Here is a 17,027-nt window from a genome sequence, read left to right on the forward strand (position 1 = left end):
GTGATCGACACTTACCTGTTACGTTTACAGCACAAGTCGTGACAGCTTCCCCTACGGCATTCTTAGCCTTACACATGTAAGTGCCTGTATCTTCAGCATGTGTGTATAAAATATCTAAAGCGACGAAGCCGAAATCGTATGTGGTCTTAAAACGATGACCAGTTTGAATTGGCGTGCCATTGCAATACCATTCCACCTTCATGGTTGGATCATTCACAGGTGTTAAGGTGGCTTCCAGATGTACGGGTGTGCCTTCATTCACATTAGCATTGCGCAATGGGCGTCCGAATTGTGGGCGTTCGGCCAAGAATTGATCTTCTTCGACCTTTCGCTGATAGCGCGACTCATCTTCCAAGTGCTGGATCTTTTGCAAAGCTTCCTCGTGTTGTGTTTCGCGAATGATGCCCGACCTCGACTGTACATTGAGGTTAATAGAGTTGACAGCTTCGCCCAAGTTGTTGGTAACACGGCAGGTATATTCGCCACTATCCTCAGCATAAACGGTAAGGATATCCAAAGCGGCGAAACCAAAGTCGTAAGTGGTGCGGAAACGATGACCTGTGCTCAACGCCTTGCCGTTGTGGAACCATTCCACTTTAAGGTTGGGATCAGGATATGGTTCAATGCGACATTCGTAGTGCGCACTCTGGCCTTCAACCAAGTTGGTGGGGCCAATTAGTTTCGTGACAAAACGTGGTGGTTGGCTAACCACATATTCTTCTTCTTCACGGCGTTGATACCGGGTGTGGTCTTCTAGCTGATGTATCTTATGCATAGCCGCCTCATGTTGAGTTTCCAGTTGAATCGAAGTCTTCGATTGAACAATGAGCGAAGCTGAGGTGACAGCCTGACCGAGTTCGTTGACAGCACGGCAAGTGTAAGTACCTGAGTCTTCTGGATTCACATACTTCATATTGAATGCAACATAACCGAAATCGTGCATTGTGGTGGTGCGGTTTGAAGCCTCAATCGGTTGTCCATTACGCAACCATTCAACCTTCAGGTGTGGATCACCAACAGGTATCAAGCGTGCTTCAAAGTGTACGGCTTGACCTTCGGCGACGCGTACATCGCGCACAGGCAAAGTAAAAACTGGTGCCTGGTTGACAACCTCGTCTTGTACGCTGATGCGTTGACGTTTAGCGCCATCTTCCAAATGTTGTAGGCGTGGCAAAGCGCTCTCATGTTGCGATTCCAAGTAAATGGATTTTTTGGTGTGAACAATAGCAACAGCTGAGGTTATGGCTTCACCGACAGCATTGAAGGCACGGCAAGTGTAAGTACCAGCATCCTCGGGCAAGCAGGACATAATGTCCAAAGCTACGAAACCGAAGTTGTTGGTTTCAGTGAAGCGTGAACCAGATTTCAATGGCAAGTTGTTGTGATACCATTCGACACGCATTGTTGGGTCTGACACCGGAATCAAGCGGCATTCGAAATGTGCGCGTTGATTTTCCTTGATTTCGACATTCTTCAAAGAAGTGGTAAAGACTGGCGCTTGCTTGGTAGTTTCATCGATTTCTTCACGACGCGAATAGCGCGAACGATCCTCCAAATAATGGATCTGCTCGAGACCGGCTTCATTTTGTGTAACAGTAACAATTTGTTCACTGCTGCGGCATTGTAATTCTACACGCGTCTCATCGGAGCCAATCAGATTGACGGCGCGGCAAGTGTAAATACCAGAATCCTCAGAAATCAAGTCAACAATGTCCAAAGCTACATAACCAAAGTCATGAATGGGACGGAAGCGATGACCGACTGTGATGGGACGACCATTCTTAAACCACTCAACCTTTAGGTTAGGATCGGTAACAGGTTCGATTTTACATTCGAAATGAGCATGACCACCCTCACGTGTATTGGTCAGACTCTTGGGGTGTGTAAGGAAACGTGGACGCACATTAACTATCTCATCAACGAATTCGCTACGACGATAACGTGATGAATCTTCCAAGTAAGCAATCTTCTGTAGACCAGATTCGTTCTGTGTTTCCAAGATTAGATCGCTCTTAGCAATGATGCGTACGGAACATGAGGTAACGGCTTCACCAAGCTGATTACGTGCCTGGCAGGTATACACACCTGAATCAACGGCGTAGCAACCGAGCAAATCGAGTGCAACATAGTCAAACTCATATGCTGGACGGAAACGATGACCAGTCTTGACGGGTTTACCGTTAACGAACCACTCAACGCGCATGCTGGGATCACCCACCGGCTGCAAGCGGCATTCCAAATGTACATTGGTGCCCTCAACAGTTTCGATATTATGTAGCGGACGTGTGAATTGTGGCGCCTGCATGACAGTGATATCTTCTTCGACATGATGGCGACGACGTGTGGAGTCTTCCAATTGGTGAATCTGCTCCAACGACATTTCGTTTTGTGTTTCGGTCACAACATCCGAACGATCAATGATACGTACACAGGAAGAGGTGTGCGCTGAGCCCAAATGATTTGTGGCGCGGCAGGTATACTCGCCCGAGTCGGCTGCAATGGCCTGTACAATATCCAATGCAACGAAGCCGAAGTCATAGTAGGTGCGGAAGCGTGAGCCTACGGTAATGGGGCGGCCATTGTGGAACCACTCAACACGCATGGTGGGATCACCCATTGGCTCTAGACGGCATTCCAAATGTATATTTTTGCCTTCGTGAATCGGTTTGTGATCGGAGAGTGGTTGGACGAAGATCGGCTTCGACTTGGAGATCTCTTCGATATCATAATGAGGCTCAACAAATGGTTTGTTTTCTAAGTTTTGAGTCTTTTCGTAAAGACCGCGGTGCATGCTTGATGTATCTATGCTGGAACGAGCTGTAGAGTAATGAAACAAATTATTAGATTTTATGCTCCAGAAATCCTTTTAGCAGAGTTTCTACTTACTTTCTACTACCATTGTTCCTTGTAACTGTGCTTCACCTAACTTATTTCTGGCTACAACAGTGTACACGCCCGCATCTTCGGCACGTACTTGTGAGATATCTAGAGCCACATAACCAAAGTCATGGTAGGTTTGTATACGTGTGGCTGCGCTAATGGCACGTCCATTATGGTACCATTCAATTTGCAAGCTTAGATCGCTTTGTGGCTCGACACGTGCTTCGAAGTGAGCTCGCTGACCCTCCAAAATCTTGTTGGTGCCCTTCATTGGACCAAGAAAGCGTGGTATTTGTGTAACCTTGGTCTCTTCCTCCTCAGTGCGTCCGTAACGCGTTGAGTCCTCCAAGTGTTGTAGCTTCTCCAAGCCACCGGGATGTTGAGAATCGGAAACGATATCCTTCTTTGAAAGAACGGTCAATTGGGCGGTGGTTGTATCTTGACCGATGGCATTGTAAGCGCGGCAAGTGTAAGTGCCGGCATCATAAATTGTCAGTTGCTTAATGGTTAGTGCAACATAGCCAAAGTTAAAGAAGGTTGTGCTACGTGAGCTGGCTTCAAGCGGTTGACCATCCTTCAGCCATTCCACGCGCATAGTGGCATCACCGATGGGCTCAAGACGTGCCTCAAAGTGAGCGTGTGCGCCCTCACGTATGTCCAATTGATTTTGGATTGGACTTTTAAATTGTGGTGGTGCAATTGGTTCAGGCACCTCCTGTACATGACGACGCTGCTGGGATTTTCTGTAGTCCTCCAGCTCTTCAACCTTCTCAATATAACGTTGTTGTTCGGGTATGCCCAAGTCGGCGGTTACTTCGGAACGTATGTTCACACGGATGTTCGAAGTACTGGTGGCTTCGCCCACGCGATTAACTGCACGCACTGTATACGAACCAGCATCTTCAGCCCGTAGGTGCAAGATGTTTAGGGAGACGTAGCCGAAGTTGAAGATTGCAGTGATTCGCGAGCTAGCAGTTATCGGACGGCCATCCTTGTACCATTCGACACGCATAGTGGGATCATTAACGGGCGTAACTTGAGCTTCAAAGTGCACATTTTTACCCTCCTCGAAATCGCCCAAATCTCTTAATGGACGAATAAATACGGGTGCTTGTTTCATGAGTTCTTCTGAGCTCTCTTGACGCTGATAACGTGAGTAATCCTCCAATTGATTGATGTATTGCAAACTATTTGGATTCTGAGAGCTTTGCTCGATAGAGGGACGCTGGATGACAGAGAGAATTGCACGGGATTCGGCAACACCGGCCGCATTGGTGACGCGACACATGTACTCACCGGAGTCGTGTGTCATAATGCTCAAAAGATCGAGCGCTATGAAACCAAACTTAAATACAGAGGTAGCGCGTGAGCCTATATGAGACAGGGAGAGTTAAATTAGTATAGGAAAAACTTAATTTTGGTTGTATGCTGCTAACTTACTTGCTGCCAATGGTTGCCCGTTCAGGTACCATTCTACGACCATAGTTGGATCACCAACTGGTTCGATGCGTGCCTCCATGTGCACTCTGTTACCCTCGACCTGTTGCACATTTTGCAATGGTATAATAAATTGTGGTGGTGGGTAGACACGGTCTTCCTCACCAGGGCGCAAGTGTGGCTTTGCGCGTTCTACATGACGTAGGTAAATTATCTCTGGACCAGGCACGGGCCTTTAGTGTTGGAAGAAGAAAGTGACAAAATTAAGATATTGCTAGATATACACTATAGGTTGGAATTAGTTTACTCACTCTGGTTCGATGACTTTCGTTGGACGCGGCAAATTGAGACGTCTTTGCTCAGGCGTTGGTTGTTCTCTGGGTACTTCTACATAGAGTCTAGCACGGTTCGCAGACGAACCGGCAATGTTTTGTGCTGTGCACTGATACCAGCCGGCATCGGTGGCTTTGACGCGTGGAATTTCCAAGCATGTAGCGCCACCATCAATACCGATATAACGTTCAGCAGTCGATGTAATCTGCACACCGTCCTTTTGCCATGTAATACGTGGCACGGGTGTGCCAATGGCGTTGGCGCTCATGGTGATGGGTTCACCTTCACGTACGGTCATTGTGCTGAAGCGTTGCACAAATTGTGGTGCGACAACTTGTTCCTTCTCCAACACATTCAATTGCGCTTCGATGGCAACGTCACCAGCCTTATTGCGCGCCAAGCACTGTACTGCGCCACTATCCAAACGGCTAACACTGGTAATCATCAACGAGTGACTACCAGATTCGTTGACAAGTATTTTATGCGACACATCGTCTTTGACAGGACGACCGTTGATCAGCCAAATAACCTCCGGATAGGGATTACCAGTCACACGACAATCGAAACGTGTCATGCGTCCCTCGGTGACCTCGCGATCGGTGTAACCCTTAACGAAGGCGGGTGGTAAGGCTTTACCAGCTTCCAATTGCTCAGCCGTCACATCGACAGGCTTCGGTTCGTGTGCGGTTTCGGCAGCTGGTTCGACAGCCAAAACGGCTGACGAGACTACACAACCCTGTGTATTCTCGGCGAGCAATGTATAATGACCAGCATCCTGGTAGGTGGCATTCTTAACACGCAACGTTGCTATACCACTGGAATAAGTGGTCTCGTATTTTTGCGATGCTACCAAACGTTGTCCATTATGGAACCAAGTTAGGCGTGGCTTGGGATTAGAGCCAACCTTAGCGCTGAAAACAGCATCAGAACCTTCAATAAGTTTCGAGTTGCGTGGTTTCTGACTAATTTGTGGCGCATGTGCTGGACCCATTGTACGATCCAATTCTTGCGTCAGATATTGGTCCAGCTCGTATGCCGAACGACGTGTAATAGCCTCACGATATTGCACTTCACGTAGCAAACGATACTCAAATGTATCGACACGGAACTCCTCCTCGACGGAAGTGTACGAATAGCCGTTGGTATACAATGACTTTTCGAATTTTTGCACAGGCTGCAGTACAGGCATTGGTGCGCCCTCTGGCTGAATGTAAACACTGCATATGGCCTCGCCATATTGATTGCGCGCGGTACAAGTGTATTCACCCTCATCGCCGGGTCCGATTTGATTAATCAATAGCGACACTTCACCGGTGGCCTCATTGTAGCTCATACGAAACTTTTGCGACTCGAGAAGTGGTGCGCCTTTTCGGGTCCAAGAAACGAATGGCTTTGGATTGCCACGAAGTTTACCCTCGAACAGGGCATTGCCGCCCTGAGCGAAACGGGCATTCTTGAAAATTTGCTCGAAGATCGGTGGTGAAATATCGCCTTGACCATAGACGTGAGTCAGTGCGGGCGGAGTGTAGGCACCGCCTGCGCCAACATGTTGTACTGTAAGAGAATAGAGAATTTAAGAAATCAATTAGTTTTATTTAGAAATCGTAAGTTTATGCTTACAAGAGAAGCAGCTGAAATATTTTCTTAAGAATTTGCGAATAAAATGCGCACCATTTTTCATGATGGAATCATTTAACGAGCTTTGGTCCCTCACTGAGAATTTGGACAAGCTCTAATAGCTTGTTTAAAATTTTCACTGGAAATTTTTGTTTACGTGCCGGAAAATGAATGTTTAGAAGAGAGGAAAATTTGAAAAAATAAATTTGAAAACTGTCTACTTATAAATTCAAAATCAAAATAAGAAAATGGAAAAAAAAGTTGAGAGGAAATAAAAATTTCGTACTCAAAACAAGAGTTTCAAAAATACAGGGTTCTTAAATAAATTTGAGGGCATATATATACATACAAATACGATATGGGATATATGCCATACATAGAAGTATATAGTATATTCCATATAGATTACAAGTATGTATGAAAATAAGAGAGTAGGGGCTCTTGAAATCTTAAAATTTTGTTTTTTAAAGTTCGAGTGCCCCGAGGCGCGTTGCTCTCGATTGCCAATGTCAATATTTGGGAATTTTTTAGTATCGCCATTTCATCTTGTTCTCTTAGACTGCCAACGGACGCCTCCCCAATTTATGACTCACCGCTGAGTTATTTCTGTTTTTTTGATTGCCAAAAAGGTCATTACGATTCGGTTCACTTTTAATGTTATTATTTTTAATTTCGAAAATAACGTTCTTAAAAATAGATTTCGAACTCGAAACAGCTGATCTGCAATTCTCTCTCGCATACTCGCATTGAAAGTAAGCATTGCGCAGGTGCTAACAGCTGTTTGTCGCCACATAAAAGAGTAAAGTACTCATTTGATTGAAAGTTTATGGGAAATTCTCTGCTTCAACTAAGCGTCCGTGTGTTAGAGCGAGTTGACTATATAACACATTAAAGCAATTTACATAGAGCATATTTTGTATTTAGTCTCTCCGCATTTTTGAAGACTCTTATTTTTATTTTGTCTGTGTGTATTTAGTGCGACCAAATATATTGACCCACTTTTCTGATTGATGGCTCTTTGGGTGTGAAGGGCCAGGCCAATAGTTGACAAGGTACTAGAAAGCGCCGGTGTGATGAGTTTATGTGTGTCAAGTGGTTGAAGGAAAGCGGGTCGGCATGTGGAATGTGACCTATTTTTAGATACTTTTCCGTGGTGGTTTTTCATTGAGCAATTTTCAAATTTTAATATGTGTAAAATGTAATTTTGAAAGTAGCACATTTTTCTGAAGGACCTTTATAGGTTCTCTAACTTTTGTGCGGTTTTTTTTTAGAAAATTATCAAAACTAATAAAATTATTAAAATATTGAGAGCTATAAAAAAGTATTTACATATTTTTCAAAACAAAACGGTTGAGTTTGAGTGGACGTGGGTCTTCTGGACAATCAAATTGACGCAATTAACAATTTATTTGCGTGTGTTCGATTCGCCACACCACCTCTTGAATGAGCTAATGACATGCGCTTTTGGGGTTCAAAGTTATTTGTTCTGACTTGATTTTTTAAGATAATACTAAATCTGTTGGTTAAGAAAAATGTATTAAAATTTATTTTTGAAGTATAAGAAGGTTTAAGGATTGCCATTGTTTGCCGCGGGTGGGCCGTTGAGTCATTATTAAGTTTTCATAGATTCTGTAGGTTAAATGCAAAAAATCCTTATGAAATGTATAAGATCAGTGTACATTTTTGTAATTACATTAAATTACACCATTCGCAACTTCAATATAATTAGAGCATACTTTCACAGCTTTTCTAATTACCCATTCGAGGAATATTTTCAGTCAGGCAGTAAATTATCTGCTTAAACGAGTTTTGGTTAATTGAATCTTGCGTTAAATTATTTATAAAAATATATGTAGCTATCGAGCATATTCACTCTGATTCTGATTCACTGATTCGAAAAGATTCTCATAAAAATCTGGAGTCTAATTAGGCAATAATTATTTGTTCGAAGAAAATTAATAAATTTGGCATATCTTGAACAGGGTTCCACGAAAATAGTTCCAAATTGTGAAAAAATATTTCTTTAACAACCTAAACCTTTTGTTTTCGAAAAATAGGTCTAAAAATGTCAACGTATTTTTCAATTGAAGGTTGAAAAACAATCGTAAACATTTCGAATTTTTATAATGGAATACTTCTTTACGTATACACAAATGTTTAAAGATACTTTTTCGAAGGTTTAAAATTTTGAAAATTCATGACTCAAAATTGTTTCAAATTGTGTTGAAACAATAATAAAAACAGTAATATGGTTTCAATATTTTGCATCAAAGAACAAAGTAAAAAAATGAGCCTTATATAAATCATTAACGTAATGAGAATATATTCCTCATTTTTGAGGTATCGATCTAGGGATCATTTTTCCTTCCAAGAAGCTGCTCGATCATAATCGAGTCCTTGTTTATTATAGTTTCGGTGCAAACGCAGTTAATGTATTTTCTTGTTTTTAATTGAAGTTTACAAATTTATTAAAGGCATTTAATCATTTTTTAAAAATAAAATATAAATAATAATATTATATAATAGAAAATAAAAATAAGTAAATTAGCGGAAAATGTGAAATAATATTAAAAATTGATCAGTTTTAGTCACAAAAAGTCATAAAGTCTGAATAAACAGACACAAAACTGAAAAATATCATGAAAAAAAAACTCTATGGCAACTCCTTACTTGTAACCATTTAATTTAGAATGAGAGAAACGGCTTAAATTTCAACAAAATCGCTGTGACAACCTCCTACTTTATGATATTATTTACTTTGGTTTTTCTTGATGAAAATAAAAATTTTTAGGCACCTAAAATGCATTTTTGGTGACGATATGAAATTCACACAGTTCCATTATGACCGATTTATATATTTATTGCTTATTTAAAAATGTATATCTGAACGTTAAATTTAAAATTGGCATAAAATGATACGATGACAATAAACTGAAGACTAATGTCTAAAAAAATTTAGAAGCAAAATAACATAAATTTGTCTAAATCATAGTTTAATGACGCTTTCTTAACCCCAAAATTAAAATCAAATAATTTTGACACTAAATTAGAGATTTTTAGGTATTAAATTTTTATTTAAAAATTAAATATTCTTTAGAAATTAAAAATAAAAATTTCTTTAGGTATTAAATTTTTATTTAAAAATAAAATTTTTCCAATAAATATCAACGATTCCAAACATTTATTGCATAAATTTATGACAGTGCTGCGTCAAAATGCGCATTCATCACCAATTATCCTTAGATGCCGTTTCAAATGGCTAATCAAACAATTCATCGCCGGTGCCAAGTGTGGTCAGCTTATGAGCGCTGGGCAAGTGCCAACTGATCACACTGCCAACGACGAAGTCACCGGCAAAATGGCAAGAGCGACCTTGTAGTGCTGAGCAATGCAATATCCGAAAAAGCTCATTGACACCAATACATAGAGGTATTTGAGAAAATTAAGTGGTGTGAGCCATAATATTTTTCTCAAACAAGCATATATAAGTAAAATTAGTATATACATATGTAAAAGGTAAATATTTATGTGCCAACACAGCTATGTTCTAATTTGCACATAGCAGTATGTATTTTTGTACAATTATACATATGTACAGCTTATCATATATGTATAAGTGCTGTACATATGTACATATATGAATCTGCATTTTTGGCAAGCTGACAAATTGCTCGGTGATGAGTGGACACCATGACAATCCACCACAAAATAAATATGTATTTTATTTATATATACATATGTTTAGCGGCAGAGATTCTAAATTTTCCAACTGATTCATTCCACAAATGACTGTGCTGATGCAAACAGCGCATAAATGCTTTTAGAATGTGATTTTTGAGTGGTGGTGGTGTTTATTTTCTAATAAAATTTTATTTATGGATTATTTTCGAAAGTAATTAAGACATATATACATTTTTTATTTTTTTTTTTAATTTTTGAGGCAGTAAAAGTTTGTTTTCATAGGTAGGTTCTTTAAAGTTTAAAGTTAGTTTTTCGTATTTATGTGATATTTAGACATTTGTGGCGTAAAAATTTAATTTTCAATTAATTTTTTGCAATATTTGCCTGAATTTATATTTAAAATATTACTCTTTTCGGCAAACCTTTCAAATACAACTAAAATTAAAATGTTACTCCATATCCTTCGGCGCATTCTCTATTAAATTTGAGCTGTGCGCAATAGTTTTGAAGCTACGGGAGTGCTTTTCAAACTGTTACAAGCAATAATACGATTTAATGTGGTATTCACACGGAAATCACATTTTTCTCTTAAACAAATGCAGAATATTAATAAATTTTACTAATTTATAATATTGAACAATGATAAAATTAAAATTACATTTTTTAATTAATTACATTCGCAGCGTGCCAATAATCATGCATTGAAATCGGTTTAAAAATTATTGTTTATTTTACTAGTTTTTTTTTGTAATGAAAATGAAAATCATTGAAATTTTATTTGGCCACTGAATTATGTATTCATATAAACTAAAATATAATCAATGCATTTATTGATAATTAAAAAGGGTAATAAAGCGCGATTTTTGCGGTAGACTTGATTTGGTATATGAACATTGGTTATTAAAGAATATTTAATTGATTTTTACCCAAATGGTTAAATTTTAATTTTTTGCATACAACAAAAATTTCTGCATAATTTGAGTTTTAATTATAAAGAATTTATGGCAGCAAATAAAAAGTTCCTTTTGTATGAAAGAAAATTAAACTTATTGAATTAATTATAACAAATTTTGCAAAAATGTCATATATGTTTTTCTCTCAAAATGCTTCATTTTTTTTATTAAATATCGTCACCTAAAATGCAATAAAATCGAAATTGAGTTTTTTATTGCTATTACATATACATATGTAGCATGAAATTTTCAGCTCCCGCTGTCAGTTATAACCAAGATATAATAATTTTATAACTAAAACTTAAATTTTGGTAACATACAATTTTCAGCTGCTTCTGTCAGATATATATGTACATATATCCATTTTATACTCAAAACTCAAATTTCGTTTCAATATGAATGGTTTCTTTTAGTATTGTTTCCTTTGCCTTCAAACTTATGAAAAGTGATGTTACTTTAGTTTGTATTTTAGTTGACGGTATGTATTATAGTGAAATATAACTATATGTTAATAATATAAGTCTCGGATTTATTATTATTATGTTGTGTTTTGGTTAATAATGAGACAAGAAATTATCCATATAAAACAGAAAAGGGGATAATTAGTAATTTTAATTAATTAGTTAGGTAGGAGTGCCGCCCTATCGGGCTCAATTAACACTTGATGTGCCATTTTGATGAATTAATTAGTTAGTAAATATATTTAATTAATTAGTAATTATAAAGATAAAATAATTCTATCTAATAAAAAAAATATAATAAAATAAAAACAAATACAATGAAATTAAAATAAATAGATAATAAAAATAAAAATTATAAGAAATTAATAAGATAAAAAATATAGTGTATCAATAAAATATTTAAAAATAAACTTAAAAACAAAAAAAAAGAAAATAACTGTTTTTTTTTTGTTAAAAATTGTTTTTATCAAGTTAATTTTATTTATTTATTTTTATTTTTTTAAATTAAAAAAAAATTCTAATTTCTAAAATTTCTAATAATTTTTTTGATTTTTCATTATTTATTCGGCTTTTGGAAACTGACTCGGAGGAATTTTAATATTTGTAAGTTAAATATATATATTTTTGTTTTTAAACTTCCAAAAGCGGGGTAGAGAATAAAAATTGCAAAACTACAAGATAGCCATATATTAAAAAAAACAATATAAGTACAGACCAAATTGCGGAAAGAAAGTTAATGTTGTACCATAAACATTAATAATATGTATTTAAAAAAGGCTAGCATAACAAAATGCTGAATAATGTAAAATTGAAGAATTTATGAAAATTAAAATTTGATTAATTAAAAAAATTAAAATTAGAAGTTAACTAAGTAAAAAAAATACATTCACAATAATTAAATATTACAAATAAAGAAATTTTATGGAATGTATTTTATATGAAAATATATACATATACTAAATTAACAACATAAAAGTACTCAAAAAATGTGCAAATGAATCAATGTTTTCTGTTTTGAAACTTTGCTCAAGAAAAAAACGTTATAAAAGACTTAAGCTACATTTTTAGTTGAAGGAATTAGAATTTGTTATTTGGGACTAGTGCTTTCCTCCTTTAATACATATTTTCCAGCTTTTTTTTAATCTACAGTTGAACTTCCAGAACTAGAACTTCTATTACTCGAAGTTCTCCATAACTCAAACTCTTGAATTGGCAATAGAAGTCAAATTTCATACAAATTTCTTTCCATAACTCGAAGTCGCTCTAACTCGTAGCTTTTTTTATGGATTGTGATGATTCGAGTTAGGGAAGTTCTACTGTATATCATTTGAAAAATATATAAAAATAAATATAATTCGTCTTTCATATGGACATTTCTTTCGTAAACCAATGTTATTAAAGGTATCCTAACACTTTTTTGCCAGTGACTTGAAAAAATAAAGTCATAAAGTTTTTGAAAAAACAGAAAAATAATTTAGTTTATAACTTTTAAAAACTTTTGAATGATGGGTCTTCGATAATTTTTTTTAGAGAATTTAATATCCTTATATTTGTATAAGGGAAGAGATAATGTATATTTTCAAATATAAGATATGAAATAGTAGATTATGAGATATGAATTTTTCGGTTTAGTAAACCGATAAATTGAGGGTTTTGCTATAAATATTAAGAATTAGATTAGATAAATAAATGAGAATTGCAGATGTTTAAGAGCCCATACCTGAAGAGCTATTTTTTGAGGTTTCCACCAATCGACAACTCATAGTAGAAAGTGGAAAAAATTAACGAATATTTTGAGCCATCATAAGGTGTAAGAATTCAAAATAAAATAAAAGTTAATTATAGCATTTCAATATAAAATAATTTTACAAATTAAATGTAAAGAAAATAAATAAAATAACTAAAACAAAATTAAATAAAAAAAAAATAAATAAAATAAGATAAAATAAAATAAAATACAATAAAATAGAAAAATGATAAAATAAGGTAAAACAAAATAAACTTAAATTAAAAAAAAAAATGTAAAAATATTAAAAATGACTTCAAATCGAAAAAAAAATTTTTGAAAATTTATGAAATAGAAGTGCTTTAAGTAAAATTAGATGAATTGAAAAAAATGAAATTAAATAAAAAAAATAAATAAAATTAGATAAAATTAGATAAAATAAAATAGAAAAATGATAAAATAAGTTAAACAAAATAAAGCTAAATTAAAAAAAAAAATGTAAAAATATTAAAACTGGCTTCAAATCAAAAAAAAAAAAATTATAGACAATTTGTGAAATAGAAGAAGTGCTTTAAGTAAAATTAGATGAATTAAACAAATGCAATTAAATAAAAAATTAAAATAGGGTAAAATAAACTTAAATATTAGAACCAAATTTTAAATAATAAAAATGACAGCAATTATAAAAATAAATGTAGAAAATTGATTAAATAAAAAATAAAAATTATAATAAACATGAGAACGATTTGAATTTCCATCAATTTCTTATTCAAAGAATTATTAAGTATAGCTCAGCTTTCTTCATTAATTTTTGAGCGAATTTTTGGAACCAAAAATAGGAGTTAATTCGACAAATTTATGATAAATAAAAATAGTATTATGAGAATTTAGGCATCACTTAAAAAACTTCCTCATAATAGTAAACAGCTGGAAACCTTCTTAAAAGGGACTGAATGATTACTTAAAAATATTTTATACACGAATTTCGAAATCAGAAAGAAAAGCGCATCCTTTACGCCTAATTTTATGCACCACACTCAATGCTTTTGCGACTAAACACGCACACAAACATGGCAAACTTTTCGATCAAAGCAAATCATGGCAAAAACATTTCTGGCAAAGCACAAAGTTTAGCATTTTCGTATTGCTCAACTGACCTCTTTGCTGAGTGACTTGCTGACTCTGGACGGTGCGCTGTTCGGTGCGGCTAATCCTTTGCTGCTGCTGCACGCTCGAGAATTGTTGTTGGCTCGAGTATTGTTGTGTTTCCTGATGCGATTGCATTTGCGTTTGCTGTTGTTGCTGCTGCTGCTGCAACTGTTGCTGGTACGGATTCGAATTTTCTCGTTGCATTTTCGTTATATAACACTATATTGCATTTAAAAATGATAACTGATTGATTTTGAGTGATCTGAACGCAGCTGTAACTGACTATATATATTCGTTTGTAGTAAACTCACTGGCTGTTACAATTAATCGGATAGATTGAGACTGGCTATTTATTTGTTGGCTTGCGGTGCGATGCAATCCAACAATAATATTACCACTTAATTGTATCTATCCGATTTTAAACACTATTCGAGTTGTGGATACGACGTTTGCGATATATATTTTCGAAACGCTGCTGCTGCTGCTGCTTTGTATTGACTGATTTTTCCACTATATATATATTTATATTTGACTTTATCAAAATTTCACTTCAAACACGGATTTATTTTGCTTCCTGTAGGCGCTAAAGAAAAGAGGAAATAGAGATTATGGTAACTAAACACTGGTTTTGGGGGTCAAATACACTGTATTGATGCAGAAAATAAAATTTTTGAAATATATTTATTTTTTTTCAATATTTTGTCACTGCTATTTTAGTTTCAGTTGCTAGCGTGCGTTCGTTTCGCACATTTTCGTGCGCTAGTTTCGGCTTTCACACACTTTTGCTTGCTAAAAATATCAAATTTTCTTTTTGGCGATCACTTTTCACTTGGCATTTTTTTGTATTTTTTTTCTTCTTTTTATTCCGTTATGCTCTGAAGTTTGCTCACAATTTCCGACTCGCACAAACCACCGTGTTGAGTTCGTCGCAAACGTTCCGGCTGTGCGAAATTTCCGTGTGTAAGGCCACAGAGAAAGTAGTTTAGTGTATTTTATTGGATGAAAATTTCTATTTTCGAAATATAATTCCGGCGCAGGCCGTCCTTTTCGCATTCCTTGGCGGCTAGCTATACTCCATCTCATTTGTGTACGAAAATATACGAAAATATACCGAACCAACACAAACACAAACAAGTGCCGCTATGCGCTCAAACATACAAACAAATACAGGCGCAAGTGTAGCGAGCAGCTAGTGGCTTCTTATTTTTCAGTGGCTATTTTTAAAAATTGACAAACTTTCGTTAAATTTAAATGAACTGAAAACTGTTTTGAAAACTTGAATTCAATTTTTTTTAGAATTTTTTTTTTCAAAATATATTTTTTATACAGATTTTTTTTTTAAAAAATATTTTTATAAAGAAATTTTTTTTGAAGAAATATTTTAATACAGACTTAAAATTTTTTTTAAAATATTTTTTATAAATAATTTTTTTTTTCAAAAATACTTTTTATAAAGAAATTTTTTTCAAAAAATACTTTTTGTACAGACATTTTTTTTAACAAATTTTTTTATACAGATTTTTTTATACAAATTTTTTTTTGTAAAAATATTTTTTAACAGAATTTTTTTTTCGAAAAATATTTTTTATGAAATTATTTTTTATACGCAAGTTTTTTTTCAAAAAATATTTTTTATACAAAATTTTCTTTACAAAAAATATTTTATAAGCTAATTTTTTAAATCACTTTTATAGAGTTTTTCTTTCAAAAAATATTTGTAATGCAAAAATTTGTATTTTTTTACAAAAAATAATTTAAAAGCAGTAATTTTTTAAAATAACTTTTATAAATTTTTTTTTCAAAAAATATTTTTTTATGCGAAAGGTTTTATTATTTATTTAATAAATTATTTTTATTCCGAATTTTTTATATTTTTCGTTAAAAGTGTTGTTGTTGTAAGCTAAAAATATGTATTCAAAACACTGTAATTCTTTGGTTGTTGAGCAGCACTTATTTTGGTTATCCTTGAGCTTTGAGTAGTACTTTTATTATTATTATTATCATAATATTATTATTTTTTGTTGTTGCTTTAATCCTTGGCAAGCACAGTCATAATTTGCTTTTCACATGAATATATAAATTAATCATAGTAATTAGTCAGCATAACTAGCGTATATATATATGTATGTATATATATACATATATACAAATGAGTGTATGTATATATATTTGCATTGCGCGCGAGTGCAACAATTCGTGCGACGGATCCGGATCAGCCGATCAACCGATTTACCCACAAACCGAGCAACCGAGCAACCGCACGACCTACCGGCCACACGATAGCCCCTCGAGCGCAAAACTTGACCGAAAACAACACCAAAAACCACAAGCAATCGTTCGACGGTACGGTTCGTGTGTGGCACGATCACCCACCAGCACTAACACCACAACACCGCGCGTCCGTTCGCTGCTCCACACAAGTGTAACGAATCTTTTTTTAGATATTCAGCGCAGCGAAAAATATTTTCTTCATAAAAATTTGTTACGAAACCAAAAAATTTTTGAATATTTTTCACACTTTTCATACAGTATTATATTTTAGCAATTTTTCACTTTTAATAATTTTCACTAATTTCATGCACTTGTTCAGCCTTTTTTATATTTTCTTAAAGAAAATTCTTTCGAACTGCTTACTTTCGTTATCCTTTGCGGCGTTATAATGTGATTGGTAACTCGTTTAAATTATATTTATATATATATTTTCCGTTAGAAATTAACTCTCTTTTTTCACCTCAGTTATTATAAAAAAAATTATACGAAAAACTCTATGTAAAATATATATTTTTTCCT

The 17,027-nt window shown here is 34.8% G+C and overlaps 1 protein-coding gene across 1 annotated transcript in view; it reads right to left on the bottom strand.

Annotated features, from left to right (window-relative positions):
• Positions 1-14,820, bottom strand: part of LOC126761832 (titin) — a 107,417-nt gene extending 92,597 nt beyond the window's left edge. The window contains 5 exon segments of the mRNA XM_050478241.1: positions 16-2,817; positions 2,887-4,251; positions 4,321-4,550; positions 4,629-6,204; positions 14,246-14,820. Of these exon segments, the coding sequence (XP_050334198.1) occupies positions 16-2,817; positions 2,887-4,251; positions 4,321-4,550; positions 4,629-6,204; positions 14,246-14,441 (6,169 nt within the window). The 5' untranslated portion in view covers positions 14,442-14,820.
• Between the last annotated feature and the right edge of the window lie 2,207 nt (positions 14,821-17,027).

This window comes from Bactrocera neohumeralis, chromosome 6 (assembly GCF_024586455.1).
Source record: "Bactrocera neohumeralis isolate Rockhampton chromosome 6, APGP_CSIRO_Bneo_wtdbg2-racon-allhic-juicebox.fasta_v2, whole genome shotgun sequence".
Lineage (NCBI taxonomy): Eukaryota > Metazoa > Arthropoda > Insecta > Diptera > Tephritidae > Bactrocera > Bactrocera neohumeralis.